The sequence below is a fragment of the Chiloscyllium plagiosum genome, unplaced genomic scaffold (assembly GCF_037043375.1).
Source record: "Chiloscyllium plagiosum isolate Xiang-an unplaced genomic scaffold, Cpla_swu_hap1 HiC_scaffold_12, whole genome shotgun sequence".
Classification (NCBI taxonomy): Eukaryota; Metazoa; Chordata; class Chondrichthyes; order Orectolobiformes; family Hemiscylliidae; genus Chiloscyllium; species Chiloscyllium plagiosum.
In genome coordinates this window covers 55,910,910-55,927,494 of record NW_028270150.1, presented here as the reverse complement: position 1 = coordinate 55,927,494, position 16,585 = coordinate 55,910,910, and the positions used below count along the sequence as shown (strand labels likewise).

General features: G+C 38.8%; 1 protein-coding gene across 4 annotated transcripts in view; it reads left to right on the top strand.

Annotated features, from left to right (window-relative positions):
- The window catches only part of LOC122555131 (cyclic AMP receptor-like protein A), a 214,513-nt gene that overhangs the window by 14,142 nt on the left and 183,786 nt on the right, over positions 1-16,585 (top strand). For 3 of the 4 annotated variants that reach the window (XM_043700836.2, XM_043700837.2, XM_043700838.2), the window contains one exon: positions 2,127-2,181. In XM_043700836.2, coding sequence (XP_043556771.1) covers positions 2,127-2,181 — 55 coding nt within the window. Of the gene's footprint in view, positions 1-2,126; positions 2,187-16,585 lie in introns of all 4 variants that reach the window. The other variant, XM_087992845.1, reaches the window with a different exon arrangement.

Genomic DNA, 16,585 nt, shown 5'->3' with positions numbered 1-16,585 from the left:
ATTTGTGAAGAGTTGATATAAGAATGTTGCACCCATTACAGTTGTTGCTATCAGTAGCTTTAGTGTTGATAGGTAAACAGATTTCGAGATTCCTGGCTTTGTGAGTTGATTGAAATTCTTTGGTCCAGCTTCCTTCTGACAATGATTAACTGACAGCACTCTGTGAAAGAAAGCCTTTTCCCTTTCTTTACTTATGCTGTAAGGGTTTAATGGCTGTCTCAAAGCTGTGAACTTTATAGTCCACACTCTAGGACATCAGGCCTCTTGCACACACAGATCAGTGTTGAAGCTAGATTTTAATTGTTGTCCCTATCTATTTTTGAAGGGGAAAATGCTAAATTTTCCCTCACTCAGATTGCCCTTTTTTTATCGCCATCATGTACACAGTCACATTTGCTGGTAATTACTGTCCAGTTTGTAGTGCATTTCACCCTTTGCAGCTTCTTTGACACTTGATCTGGTGTGACATTCCACTCTATCTCTCCAGACAGCCACTGAGTATATACTGTTTAGCAATGATATCTGTAATTTTGACTGTATAAATCCTCTTTTTAAAGAAAACCATGATGGAATTTGAAAGTTCAATACATTCTTTGATCCAGAGTTATGATCTTGGTTTGTATCTTGATCTTATTACTGAATATTCAGTATATGTTACTGAATAAATGTATGGATCAAACATGTATGTAAAAATATCCAATGTTGCCCAAGCAGTGAATGGTTTTTCCATTCTTTCATGAGATGCCAACATTCTAGTTGTCTTTGAGAAGATGGTGGTGAACTGCTAGCTTGAACAGCTGCTGTCCATATGGTGTTGAGATGCCCAAGGGCTGTTAGGCAGCGAGTTGTTGGATTTTGACCCATGGACACTGAAGGAATGGTGATGTTGTCTCAAGTCAAGGTGGTGTGTGGCTTGATGGAGAACTTGCATGTGTTGGGTTTTCCTATGTATCTTCAGCTCTGGTCCTCCTCCTGCTAGAGGCTGCAGATATAGAAGGTGATGTGCCAGTCAAGTGGGCTTTTTTGCCCTGGATGGTGTCCAGCTTCTTGAATTGCACTTATTCAGGCAAGTGGAACATATTCCATCACACTCCTAACTTCTGCCTTCTAGATGGTATCAGGCTTCGGAGAGGCAGAAAATTAGTTGCTTGCCACAGAATTCCCAGGTCTGCTCTTGGAGCAACAATATATATGGCTGGTTCAGGATACTAGCGATTAAACCCCCTCCTACTCTTCTTTGATATAGTGCTGGGAGATTGTTTTACATTCAGTCTGCAACAAAAGTGGCCACTATTTAAAGTCAAATCTGAAAGATGGAAAAGTGTTTCTTCTTATACATTCTGTCATAACCCTTCATAATTGTTTTTAAAAATCTATTATATTTGGTGTAGATTCAATCTCTGATAGAAATATTCTTTGAACATCTTCTCAGTTAAATTTTCCAATCCTCGGCATGTTTTTGATATACACCCTGTGGCTTTATTTGGCTGCATGTAACCATTATCCAAGATTGTCAACAGTGCTCTTAACTATGACCGAAATGATCAAGTGTCAAAGCTTAAAATGTACCGTACTCAAAAACTTTGTAATTGCTGTTGTGCTTTTTATGAATATAAATCATGGAATTACGTATTTAAAACCTAGAATCTCTCTTCATCCATAACTTTCAATGTTTTTTCTGATAAATGTAAGTTCTTGTTCTTGTTCCTGAAAAACTTCCAATAATCCACATTAACTTGCACTTGTCCCTTATCTGCTTTTGTTTTCCACCTTCCTCACTTCTTCTCAGACCTCCTTGCAATTTTAGAATTGCCTTCCCTAGATTTAATTCCAAAATATCTTTTCTGTATCAGAAACAAAAATAGTTAAAATTTTCTGAGATGAACCATGTCTAATCTTTCTCTGGTCCAAAGGACACACATTTAATCCATTTCCTTACTCGTTAAGTCAGTTTTTAAAATCTGTAATGTAACATTTATTACACATACACCTGAGTTTTCTTTACATGCATACTCCTGTATTACTGAACCATTAAAACCAGTGACTGCATGAGAAGCAATAAGTCAGTGTTTGCTTTATTGCTGCCTGTAAAAATGTTCACTAATGATTTTCTTGTTCTCATGTAGCTCCTTTATGCTTCTCGTGATATGGTTATTTCGAAAGTACAACTCTTTAGCCCAGGTAAGGCAGCTATTTAAAGTTTAAAGTACTTAATAATTGATAATGAGGGTGCTCTCACAACTGGTTTTCGAAAAACTGAAATGTCTTTGTGCTTTTTTTTCTGATATGATCATTGAGATATGTGCTCATTGCCCTTGAATGGAAAAGATTGAATGGTTGCTGAAGAGAACAGACATATATCCACCAGAGATTCTATACTCATAGGTTAAGCATTTATCTATTTTATTTTGCCGGCATCAAAAATAATGGAAAAACTTTGATAGTTGATGTGTTGCTTGTACTGGTTTTTAGCTTAAGGTAATGTTTTTTTTGTAATTTGTTTACACTTAATTTGCAAAATGCCGCAGGCAGTAATTGCTTATTCGGAAGAAAGATTTGTTCAGACAGAAGCCTGTGTAAATTCAATTTTCATAACACAAAAGCAAAATTTTGTAGATGCTAGAAATCTAAAATAAAAATGGAAAATGCTGGAATATATTCAAATGTGGCAGCATCTATGGAGAGTGAAGCAGAGTTAGTGTTTCACACAAGAAGTAGACCATTTAAACCTTCGGCTTCTACTCCATCATTCACTAAGATATGTCTGATCTATTTGCATTTTGAATCGCAATGGCTATCCTCTGTAACTTTTGATTCCCTTGCCTATCTACTGTTGCCTTAAAAATATTTAATGAAACCGCCTGCACCTTCCCCTGAGGCAGAACAGTCCAACAATCCTCTGAGAGTTTAAATTTCTTAAGGTCGATGACCTTTCATAAGAAACTTCTGATCAAAGGTCATTGACCTAAAACATCAAAGCTGTTTCCCTCCATACAGATGCTGCCAGACCTGGAAAATATTTGGAGAACATTATGTTTACCTTAAGTTTCTTTTAACAACAGCAGCTGTGAACAGTTATATATCTCTCAATCAAGATTATAGATATTTTCTAATTAACCTGTTCAGAGATTATACACCTCAGAAGCAGGTGGAATTTGAGCCTGGGTCTCCTGGCTCAGAGGTAGGGACACTGCCACTGTGATGCAACAGCTCCTTCATTAAGTATTTAATATAACAAAGGTTTTCAAAACTGACTTATGCAGGTTTTTTATGTATAGGTCTTAGGAAGTTTATGTTTAAGTAACTATATGTATTCTTTCTGTATTTTTATTATTTGGTTTTGATGGTAGATAAACTATTTTAAAGAAAATTTTGGTGAAGGAACATGATTAATCCATCCACTTGAAGTTGTATTGTCACAACTTGAGCTAAATCTGAGCTCTAACAGTGTTAGTGTTCAACAAGCTTAGTTCATTCCCTCTAATCTCCTCAATGCCATCAGCAGTCTCTATGTAATTGAAACATTAAGGAAGGTTATGTTGGTCAAAGCCTTGTTGCCTTGAAAGCTGATCTCTGCTGGCACTGCTCATAGTGTGTTGGAGACAACTCTGTTGCATTGCATCAATAGTGTTACCAATAAAGTAAGGACAGGGAAAGTCTAACAGGAAGTCATTATGACTCATACAGAAAGTACTTCCTATGTACAAAATATTTATCTAATGGCATGCCTGAGTTGAATGACATAAGGATCCTTAATGGAGAACTATTGTTTCTTCCCAAAGTACTGTTCCCTCTTTAATGCTAAATTGCCAGGGTTACAGCAGTGGTACTGTAGTAAAGTGTTTCCTGTGCGAAAGTGTAACTACAGTGTTACACTTGTCATTTGAATAATTTGTTTCGATCAAATGTTATCACTTTTTAAATCTTAAAATCCTAGTTTTAAACTTTTAAATCAGCGTTCAACTGTTCATGTCTGAGTTGAGCCTTAAAGGCAAGGAAGGTTCAAATCTAATCCCAGATTGTGTTTAAATCACTTGTCAAGCAAGATTTTCAACTTAAATAATGATTACCCGATTGAGGTATTAAAGAGTGTTTAGCACGTGTGTCATAGAGTCATAGAGATGTACAGCATGGAAACAGACCCTTTGGTCCAACTTGTCCATGCTGACCAGATATCCCAACCCAATCTAGTCCCACCCCCAGGACCCGGCCCATATCACTCCAAAACCTTCCTATTTGTATATCCATTCAGATGACTCTTAAATGTTGCAAATGTACTAGCCTCCACACTTCCTCTGGCAGCTCATTCCATACACGTACCACCCTCTGTACGAAAAAGTTGCCCCTTAGGTCTCTTTGATATCTTTCCCCTCTCACCCTAAACCTATGCCCTCTAGTTCTGCACTCCCCCACCACAGGGAAAAGACTTTGTCTATTTATCCTATCCATGCCCCTCATGATTTTATAAACCTCTATAAGGTCATCCCTCAGCCTCTGACGCTCCAGGGAAAACAGCCCTAGCCTATTCAACTTCTCCCGATAGCTCAAATCCTCCAACCCTGGCAACATCCTTGTAAATCTTTTCTGAATCCTTTTGAGTTTCACAACATCTTTCCAATAGGAAGGAGACCAGAATTGCACACAGTGCTATGTTGTTTCGCTCCTGCTGTTGAAGACTTTCAGGAGAAAACAGAAAGAAGCCATTAAGAAGAAAAGTAGACAGAAAAGGTGCTGTGATGGTCTTTCCATTAAGATAGCAGTAATATTTTTAAAAATCTTTTGTCTCCCTATGGAGAAGAATTTCTGTTGGTACCTTGCCTGATTTAATTTAGTTCAGAGATTATCTTTTGAAGAATTGAAGGTATTAATCTAAGTCCTGCCACTTCATATATTTTATAGCACATTGCTGAGCCCCAACTGCCAGATGGCTGCAAAATGTAATTTTTAACTCTTTGTTGTGAAATATGAATGTACAAATAAAGAAAAGACCAGATGATCCATCCAGCTTTATCCCGTTTGTTATGGTTCAGCTTCCCATTAACTACCTCCCCTCTACTGTCTACTTCAACATGCTGCAATCTCCTGACAAAGGCAAAAACAAAGGAGTGGTTTTGTGAAAAAAAAACTGGGCAAAATTCCCTCCATCCCTGACACTTCCACTTTGATGACAATAGACAAAACAGTTTTCCTTTTTGTAATAATTCCAGTGAAAATTTAATTCCGTTGCATACCTAACTATGAAAGGCAGAATTTGTTAATTCAAAACAAGCTTGATAATTTAGTCACGACTTCCTCATTCATCAGTGTGTTATCAGGTTCTGTCACCTTGTTCAATAAATTCCCTAGATAGCCAAGTCTGAGTTTGAACTGAGATTTCTAACAGTACTGATGGTTTTGAAAATAGAGACTAATTGTCTAGTTAAGTCATCACGTTGGCATGAATATTACATAAGTATCTTAGAATATGTTATCAAAATGGGTTGCAAACCTGAAGAGCTCCTGTCAACCTTGAGCTGGTGTTTGCAAATGACTTGCGTTACCTATGAACTGAAAACTGAAACCTTATGTATGATATACACCACAGAATAATCCAAGAACTATGACTGGCGACTATATGAGGCTGCCCACAATATTCACCACGTTCGTATTGTAGGAGTTAAAAACTAATAATGAAGTTAATTTAGAAAAGAGCTAATTAAACTAAATTACAAGGCCCACATGACAAGTAACTGGTAAAATAATTCACGAGTTGGAAAATATTAAGACCTTTTAAACAGAAATAACAAAGGTCAGCTTTTTGATGAATGCCTATATGTCCCAAAGTGCTTTAAGGAGGAGGTGAAAACAATAGAGGAACAGGATCCACAATGACTTTTATTCCTATCCACACTTCACTGCCCAAGCTGTGAAGTTGAAAATCCCCCACTCCAACAACTTCCCTGTATGCAAGTTTTAAGGCTCATAAACCTTGTGAACTTCAACCTTACCAGGTAATAAACAAGTTCCCTGGCCTATGCTACACATAATTGTGCGAAATAATTAGATTGCAGTTCCCAGGATGAAATGTGCATGCTTTCCAATACAGTGCACTCTTATGTTTTTGCAGAGAATACTGCCCCTGGCAGTCCCTGAATCCTGATGTGCTACTTTGCTGTCTAAGCACATATCAGCACAGGGGTCTGGATGCAATGCATTCAGCACAAAGGGAGCTGCCAGAGAATTCAATAACAATTAACTACTAGTCTGAGCACAGCTGTAGGTGGAGAAATATTCCTAAAACACTAAACCTTTTGTAGGTCTTCTGCATGTGTTCTCTGACTGGGCCTTTTAACTGCCAATCTGTGATTGCCGCTGCTTTCCCACTCTACAGAGTATTTCTGTCAAGTGTTTTCAAGCCGCAGCTTCATAGCACCATCCCCCAACTCTGTCCCTCTCAATTCACCAGTCCTTTGCAGTCTATTCAATTGCAATCAAACCTAAGCCCCTCATACCTCATTAGGATGGATCTGCATTTTTGTGTACGAGGAAAATACTGATTTGTTGATGTTATGAGGGACTTTATATTTGGGAAAGTAAGGGTTCAAAATTAACATTTATTAATGTCCTGCTGAAAAAGCAATCATGCATTACATTCTATGGATTGTAGTCCAGTTATTTAACAGAATTTTTAGAAATTTATTCAAAATGCAAAACATGTGTTTTTACAGATGAATAGAGTTGTTGCAAATACTTTAGAAACTGTACAGCTCTTCTACTTGTCATTGAAATAAATTTTCCATATTTCCTAATGGAGAGCAGGTTCCTAATTGCACTGGCTCTCTAGATTCAATGGGTTGAATTCTCAACAGAAGTCATATTTCTTTCTTGAGGTTAGACACCCACCTCTGGTAAGAAACTGACTAACTCACATTTGCATGAGGATGTGCCACTAATTGAATGTTTGTCCAAGTAAAGCAAGTGTGGCTGAGAATGGAGGTGGGTCAGATGATGTGTCGGTCTTAATCAGAGGCCCCAGAACAGTCAGTGCTGAAGCTGTAAGTTGTCTTCAGCGAGAGGAAGTCTTTGTCTTTGACTTCACTCAAAGGAAGCATAATATCACAGGGGAGCCAGAGACCTGATACCTGGGACTGAGCAGTCCCTCATTTCATCAGTGCCGCACTGGACCTGGTGCTGGGGGCCACTAAGGAGGTCCTGTACCTGGGTTTTTGGAAGGAAGTGTGAAGAACAAGAGGCAGAGAAAATTGCCAAATTAGCTTAACATGTCAGAAACAAAATTCAGGCAAATTTTCAAAATGAGTTCATATATGCCAGTAACCCATCTATCAAATACAATAGAATTACAAGAACAGTTCAAAAAACCTTTTCTCCAATAAAGAAATTGTTAATTAAGTGCTGTTCATATGTAGTTTAAAATGTTATAACTGAAAGCACAAATATACTTATGCCTCGAAAGGGCTATATTTAAAAAAAAGTTTGTTACATATTTGAAACCCAGGAGCACTTTATAGATTGTAATTGTTTGAAATCTGAAGTTTGGCATTTAAACTGAACTCAAAACATTGGGTCCTATTGCTTAATTGTCATGTCATAATTCTGCATTATAATCCAGACATCCTTATAAGATGACAACATTATTATAGGTTTGGGATATGTGGGGCCCCTCAAGGACTGAAAATAAGAAAGGGACTGGGAAATAACAGCACCACGTGTCAAATTGATTTCAAGGTATCAATCCTGTTTCTGGAATTCTGTTGTATTTTACAGGCTACCAACATCAATAAATCCATTTTGAAAATGCTTGAATTTTTAATGTTTTGTGTTAAACATGTTAAATTGATGAAGGAATTTTCTCTAATGGGTGTTGTTTTGAATATTGGTTAGTAGGTTTGGGTATTGGGGTGTTCTTGTAATTAATAATTTTGGATCAGATTCAAACCCCCCCATCACTGGAGCATTAGCCTGGCATTCTGCATTGTTAGATGGCAAAAGATGTAAAGGTTTGAATACACGTACGAACAGATTCAAAGACAGCTTCTTCCCCTCTTATCAGACTTTTGAAAGAACGTCTCAAATATTAATTTTGATCTCTTCATATCTTCTCCATGGTATGGTATTCTACACTCTGTTCTGCTACTCTGATGCACATGGTATGGTACAATTTGCCTATCGCATGCAAAAAAAACAATTTTTGCTGTATCTCGGTACATGTGACAACAGTAGATCAAACTCAATGACATTACCACTCCTCCACTGCACCACTTCATGTCCCTTCTGAAGTATAAAAAATAGGATTCCTTTATCATTAAAGCTGATGGTATCTCTGTTCCTACTTCTGTTACATTACTCTTGTCTTCTGTGCTCTCTGCACCATCTTGTACACAATCTGCATGTGATTCAGTAATCCTCTGAAGACTATTCATTTCTTCCCCAACTCCTCTGCTCCAGCTGCACTCACTCTCTGGTGTCACTTCAAAGAGATCCATCTCTTATTCTTTTGAACCTCTCTTCACTCTAATCTTCATTACCCAGCTAAGCTTCCAAGACTTGATGTTTCCCAACATTTCTAGTGATTCCATTACTTTGGTGTTATCCCTATTCCCTTGCAAGTACAGAACTTACCATGTCAGAGAAATCTATCAGTGCTGTACAATCATGTCTATAATTTACTTTTCCTCATAAGGATTTTAAGTGTGTCCCTGAAAAGTTTGCTTTTAAATTCTTTCAGTCCAGCTTCTGCCCTGTTCATGACATTAAAAACACTATGCCAAAGCTTCAAATGACTTTCTGTCACTGATTGTTATGTATCATTCCTGTTTGCCTTCTTTGGCATTGCTGGAGAGTTTACGTAATTGGCTATGCTACCTTCATCCAAGGATTGCCTTTGGTTTCACTATTACTTGCCAAACGCTACTAGCTTGACCATAGAAAGGATTTCTATTTTGAAACTTGTCAAGAGTGCATCCATCTTCTCTCCAAGTGAATATCAGGAAGATTGATGCCTTGGTTATAACTTCATAAATTTACTGTATCATGCTCTGGCTGTATCTAGCTGAAATTAGACTCTTTGATTTCCTGAGTCAAGATTAGAGTGGTGCTGGAAAAGCACAGCAGGTCAAGCAGCATCTGAGGAGCAGGAGAATTGACGTTTTGGGCAAGTGCCCTTCATCAGGAATGATGAGGTTCTCCTGATGAAGGGCTCCTGCCCGATACATCGATTTTCCTGCTCCTTGGATGCTCCTTGACCTGCTGTGTTTTTCCAGCACCACTCTAATCTTGACTCTGATCTCCAGCATCTGCAGACCTCACTTTCGTCTCTTTGATTTCCTGTTCAAACCAGAGTTAAGCTGTCACCAAAACAACTTCCTTCTACTTCATTGCTATCCATAACAATCATCCACACTTTGGACATCTCTAGTCTTCAGAATTCTCCTTTTCCTGGCCATCCACTCTCATTAAACTGCCAATGTTCAAAGCTTGGCCAGGCGTTATCTAGCCCCCGATACGAATCTCTCTTTTCTGTCCATTTTATCTTTGATCCACTGACGTTTTTTCTCCCTGAATAAATTGAATTTAACATTTTTGCCACTATATACAAATCTCACTATAGTCTTGCCCACTTTGCCCCTCCAACTGCGGTAGGGTTATGTAGTCTCAGAACTTGGGTTTTTATGCAACAGGTCCTCCTTTCACCCAGCAATTATTTTGTATTCCTCAGTCACATGGACGCCACTCCTTGGAACTTTGATGTAGACACTGCTGCTTGGCTTTTCTGTCCACCTTTTAATATTCTTCTGGAAACACAAATCTTTGAAGACAGAGTTCTCAACTCTCCACTATATCCCAGTCTGTATTCCTTTGTGAGATTTTTATTGTTCCTTCTCTAAATTCCATGATCTACATTAAAGACACTGTGTAAATGCAGGCCATTATTTCTGGTTGTCAATGAGTTAAATTGTTCCAAGTCTTTTCTCATGACTGCTCACTGTATAAGAAATTAGTGGCACCTTCGCATGTGAGGACAATGGAAAGGAAAGGAGACAGTAAACATGTTTTTAAAAAGCATAACACCCCATGGGGCCTTTGAAAGCTGCAGATTTAAAGTTTGGCTTTTTTTTGGGACAGTTGGCATAATTCCCTAATTACTTTAAGTTGTGCAATTAGGAGAGTGGGAGGGGCAAGGAGGTCGCAACCAAAGATTTCGCCAATGCAGTCTTTCTAGCTTAGTTTCACAGAAGACAAAAGATCAGTTGTTGTTTCCTTTTGTTAGCATTGATGGATAAACAAATAGAATGAATTCAACGTAGGGGAAATATATGTCTGTTGTACAGAATGTTGTGCCTGAAAATATAAATCCTACCATGACAGTTTAAGGAGTTGTGAAGATTAGTTCTGTTAGAAAAATGCTTTGTATATTCATTAACAAAATTGGCTTAACTACTTGTTAACTTATGGTAGTAAAATGTTATAGTAGGCATGCTCATTTATATGAACTATCTGTGTCCCAAGTTCAGTTTCAGATCTGTACTGGATTAAATGTTCAGCTGGGAAAGCTAAAAGAATTCTATAATTGGTTTTATCATCCCTATGGTTTGGGAAGGAAAATTTGCCTTAGTTCCTGCATCTGATTATTAGCCAATCAATCATATTGCTGATGCCCATTAACAACAATTTGTTTTTTTATTGTGTCTTTAATATAATCAAATGTTCCTAGACACTTCATTGGAGCACTATAAAGGAAAATTTTGACATCAAGCCACATAAGTTGATGAAAGTACAGATAGCCAAAAGCTTAGACAGAGAGGGTAGATTTTAAGGAGTGACTTAAGGCGGAAAAAGGGTAGAAAGGTATGGAGAGGGAGTTCCAGAGTTCAGGGCCTAGGCAACTGAAGGCATAGTAGTTAATTTCTTTGTTTAAATTCTTTAATATGATATGAGGATTAAAAAGGTAATGAGTTGTTTTTTAGAATCACTGCATTTTACCTGCTGTTGGCACACCCATAATATTGTTGCTTTTTATTCATTCACGGGATGAGAGCATGGCTGCCTAGGCCTGTATTTATTGCCCTTCGGTAATTCCCCATAGGGCAGTGTAGAGTCAACCACGATGGCTGTGGATCTGAAGTCAAATGCAGGCCAGACTGGGTGAGGATGACAGTTTCCTTCCCTAAAGGACGTTAGTGAACCAGAGGGTTTTTTCTAACAATCAACAACAAACTCACAGTCCTCATAAGACTCTTAATTCCAGATGTTTATTGGATTCAAATTTTACCATCTTCTATGGTGGGATTCGAACCTGAGTCCCCAGAACATTATCTAGGACTCTGGAAAAACAGTGATGATACAACTAGTCATTGCCTCCCCACTGAAGGTAGCTATGAAAATAGTTCCAGCATTTTAACACAATAACAGTGATGGAAGAAATTCATTATTCCAGATTAGGATGGCTTGAAGGGAAACTTATTTCGGGTGAAGTTCACTTGAGTTTGTTGCCTTTTCTCATTGATTTTGAGTTTAGAAGCTGCTTTTGAAGAATTGGTGAGATGTGAGATGTCTCTTGTGTTTGTACAGACTTCTGCCACTGTGTGCGTGTAATGGGCGGGTGATCAAGTGGGCTGCTTTACCCTGGATGATGTTGGGCTTCTTGAGTGTTAATGGAGTTGTGCTCCTCCAGTCAAATAAATAGTGTACACTCTCACTCCTGACTTCTGCCTTGTAGTTAATCGATTTGTTTTGGGAAATCATGAAATGAGCTAGCTGACTCACCAATTCTAGTTTCTGATCCATTCTTGTCACAGTATTTACATGGCTGGTTCAGTTAAGTTTCTGGTAAATGGGCATAATCTTTATGGTATGGAAGATGTGGCCATAACAGCAGTGAGTCTGGATGTTGATGATGTTACAATTTAAAGTCAGATGCTGAAGAGGCCAGATTAGATGAAAGCTGATATCTCTAAGAGTTCTGGGGCTAGCTGATGTAACAGCGAGAGGTTAGTATTTTCAAATCAAGGTTGAGAGTGTGTAGCTTGAAAAGCACAGCAGGTCAGGTAGCATCCAAGGAGGAGGAAAATCAATGTTTTGGATCAGAGCCCTTCATCAGGAATGAGGCTGGGAGCCTCGCGGGTGGAGAGAGAAATGACTGGGACTGGGGCTGGGGAGAAGGTAGCTGAGAGTGCAATAGGTGAATGGAGGTGCAGGTAAAGATGATAGGTCGGAGAGGAGGGTGGAAAGGAAGATTGACAGGTGGGACAGGTCATGAGGGCGGTTAAATCAAGGTCTTGCTTAACTGATGTCAATATAGACCTGTGAATATAATGCTGATAGATGGTTGAAACCTGATGCAAATAAAGAGCAAAGTTTTACTTGCAAGTTGACTAAGGGTAGAATTTGGGAGTCTAGCAAGAAATATATTGGAACAGTCAAGTCTAATAAAGGCATGACTGAGATTTTCAGCACCAAATGATCTGAGGCAAGGGTTGAGTGGATTGATGTTATGAAGGTGGAAATAGGTAAGCTCAGTAATGGGGCAGATATATGGTTATAAACTTATCTTGGGGTCAGATCTGATACCAGGGTTATGAACAATTTGATTCAATTGCTCACAATTGTCAAGGTGGGACTTAGAACTTAATGCTTGGGACTGGAAACAGTGATTTCAGTCTTCCCTACAGTTCATCGCAGGAAACATTGGTACTGGATAAGCAGTCCAATAATTTAGTCAAAGCAGTAGAGTTGAAAGAGGTGATGATGAGGTAGATGTGACCTACAACAAGAAACTTAATGCACTGTTTTTGGACATCTCACGAAGAATCAGCCTATCGACAAGAACTTATAGCAAGTTCAAGCAACAATTGAGGTAATGATGGGTGGTTAGGAAAGGAAACCCTTTCTGGTGACACGCTACTTAAGACTGCATAGACAAAAATGGAACTAGGCAAGGGTATTTTGTTTTAGCTGGGTAATGGTGGAGAGATTTTATAAATGTGGTCAACATTGTCAATGGATGAAGGAAAAACTGAAGATGATAGTTTCTTTGTCAGTCACAAAGGCTTGTCATTTCTGACTCTGAGAGATATTTGGCATTGTAAAAGGGTTGGGAGCTTGATTAGATGTTCTAGAAGATATGGTCATGAATTTGGATGGTGACAACATACTTAAGGACTTTGATAGAGAAAACGGAATTTGGAGAGGTGGTAATTTGTCAGGATGGTGGAGTTGACAGTTGAGATTGGTATTACTGCCCTCTTTGAAGGAGGAAGGTAGCTGATAAATAGGAGTTATTAACAGTATCAATTAACATGGGGACCATTTTGAGAGGTTGAATGGTCATAGGTTTTGTGGGAATAGGTTCAAGGAAACAGGAGGAAGCAATGTACTAATGACTGGTCTTGACCCTGAGATGAGCGTACAACTGTATATCCATCCCCATCACCAGGTTTACCTTCCACCCCTTACACCAGTCCCCTCCACCCCAATGCAGATCATTTGTAACTGAAGGTTGAGAATTCTGAGGCAGATAGCTTACCTCTTTACTCCCAAGGCCCACCAACCAACATGAGCCTGGAGTATGATAGAACACTCTTCATTTATCTGAGCTTCTATACTCCAGAAGCTCAGCTTGATTCAGGACAATAACCATGAATAATGGCAACTTGCAGCAGTTAATCTGTTTTGAGTTTAACTACTATCTGAAACAGTTGAACATCAGTGAAGGTGACTTGTGCAGAATCTTTTATCCTTTAATGATGGAGGCTGGTGCAGTAGGAGGAAGGAAGGCTCATTCAGTGAGTAACTGATCTAAAGTTCTTCGTTTTGAGTACATTGTAGTTTTTCAGATAAGAATATGATTTTAATTGAAATTTTAAAAGATTTGGATAGTGTTTTAAACCTGAGTATCATTGGTCAATCTGTCAGGTTTTTCTCTCTAATCATGTTGTGATTTGGACTTTTTATTCTGGCTCAATATCTACTGTTTGGCTTTATATACAAGTTCATGAGGGTTTCCATCAACATGGCATTCTATTGATGCGATCTTACAAATGGTAGTTTGTGTCACAGTGATAATGTCTCTGCCTCCGAGCTAGAGAGTCTAGGTTCAAATCCCACCTATGCTGAAGGTGTTTCATAACAAGACACAAGTTATAACAAATTGTTTAAAATAGTTATAAGTAATCCCAGTGTATATGGGGTTAGGCCCATGATCTGACTGAATGGTGGAACAGGCTTGAGAGCTTCTGTTTTTGTATGACAACAAATATTGTTTACATCATGAATTAATGGGGCAGTGTTACACTTTCAACCTCCTGAAATATTTGGCAGAGGAGGGTGGCTTCCACCATACAAATAAGAAAATGTTAGCAGGGGATTAAGGAAAACTGCGAAATCTTATGATGTCTGTCTTCGTTTGTAATTTGTGAACATTTGCCCCAGGGTTGTTTTTGATTAGTATATATTGCGATGGTTATTAAGTTGAATACAGCACAGAGCCTTCTGGAATAGGTTTAGAGTCATAGAGTTATACAGCAAGGGAACAGACCCTTTGTCCAGTTCCTGATGAAGGGCTTTTGCGAAAACGTCGATGTTCCTGCTCCTCAGATACTGCCCGACCTGCTGTGCTTTTCCAGCATCACTCTAATCTTGACTCTAATCTCCAGTATCTGCAGTACCCACTTCTGCCTTCATCCAACTTGTCCATGCCGACCAGTATCCTAAACTAATCTAGGCCCATTTGCCAGCACTTGGCCCATATCCCTCTAAACGCTTCCTATTCATGTGCCCATCCAAGTGCCTTTTAAATGTTGTAATTGCACCAGCCTCCACTACATCCCCTTGCAGGTCATTCCACATACGCACCACCCTCTATGTGAAAAAAATTGCCCTTTAGGTCCCTTTTAAACCTTTCCCATCTCACCCTATGTCCTCTCGTTCTAGATTATGAAATGTTTTATGCACTAATTAAAAATTATTGATGTTATGCTACTTATTTTAAATCTATGTTAAATAAGCAGCCAGTTGGCTTAAAAATCTATCTTGTATCACTGGTGTTTATCAGTCCACTTTTCAGGAGAAGGGAGAAATGCACAGGATCTTGTCTGTTATTGTAAGGAACATCAATCTTTTGGCAAATAGGGTTAAGGAGAATCCAAAAAGATGCTATAAATACATAAAGGGCAAAAGAAAAACTAGGGAGAGAATAGGGCCTTTTAAAGATCAACAAAGTTGTCTATGTATGGAACTGCAGGAGATGGGTGAGATACTAAACGAGTAAGTATTTACTGGGGAGAAGGATGTGAAAGCTAGAGAGTGTGGAGAAATAAATAATAATATCTTGACAAGTGTCCATATTACAGAGGAGGAGGTAATGGGTGTCTTAAAACACATAAAGGTGGATAAATCCTTGGGACCTGATCAAGTGTATCCTAGAACTTTGTGGGAAGCTAGGGAATTGATTGCTGGACCCCTTTGCTGACATATGTGTATCATCAAGAGCCACGGACAAGGTGCTGGAAGACTGGACGGTGGCTAATGTGGTGCCATTATTTAAAAAAGGTGGTAAGGAAGAGCCAGGGAATTATAGACTGGTGAACCTAATGTCAGTGGTAGGTAAGTTGTTCGAGGGAATTCTGAGGGAAAGGATTTACATGTATTTGAAAATGACTGATTAGAGATGATCAACATTGCTTTGTGCATGAGAAATCGTGTCTCACTAACTTGATTGAATTTTTTGAAGAAATGACATGAAGATTGATGAAGACAGACTGGTGGGCATTGTCTATATAGACTTGAGCAAGGCATTTGACAAGATTCTGCATGGTAGGCTGATTAGTAAGGTTAGATCACATGGAATCCAGGAGGAGTTAGCCAATTGGATACAAAATTGGCTTGAAGGTAGGAGACAGAAGGTGATGGTGGAGGGTTGCTTTTCAGACTGGAGGCCTGTGACCAGTGATGTGCAACAAGGATAGATGCTCGGTCTATTATTCTATAACTCGTAATGTCACATGGCGAATATTGATGAAAAACTGCTGTTTATCAGGATGTTGGACCGGCTTACAAGAGCAATAAATGCACTGAATGTGCAAGGATATCTAAATGTAGGCCAGAAATGTGCAATTATCTAAAGTGTTTATTATTGCATATCTTGTACAGGAAGTTTTAAAGGATTGTCATTTTCAGTTGAAAGTCCTTGTGACCCAACGTATCTAATTTATATTGTGTTTCAATCAATAAAGCTATCAAGTAGTCTATTAGAAAACTGGTATCTGGTATCAGGAGACTGAATTACATGGTCAAACTGGAAAAGCATGCTGCTTAGCTCTGAAAGGTGATTTGGAAGTATATAAGTGTCATAGAGTCATAGAGATGTACAGCATGGAAACAGACCCTTTGGTCCCACCTGTCCATGCTGACTAGATATCCCAACCCAATCTAGTCCCACCTGCCCATTTCCTCTAAACCCTTCCTATTCATATACCCATCCAAATGCCTTTTAAATGTTGCAATTGTCCCAGCCTCCACCACATCCTCTGGCAGCTCATTCCATACACGTACCACCAGCTGCGTGAAAACGTTGACCCTTAGGTCCCTT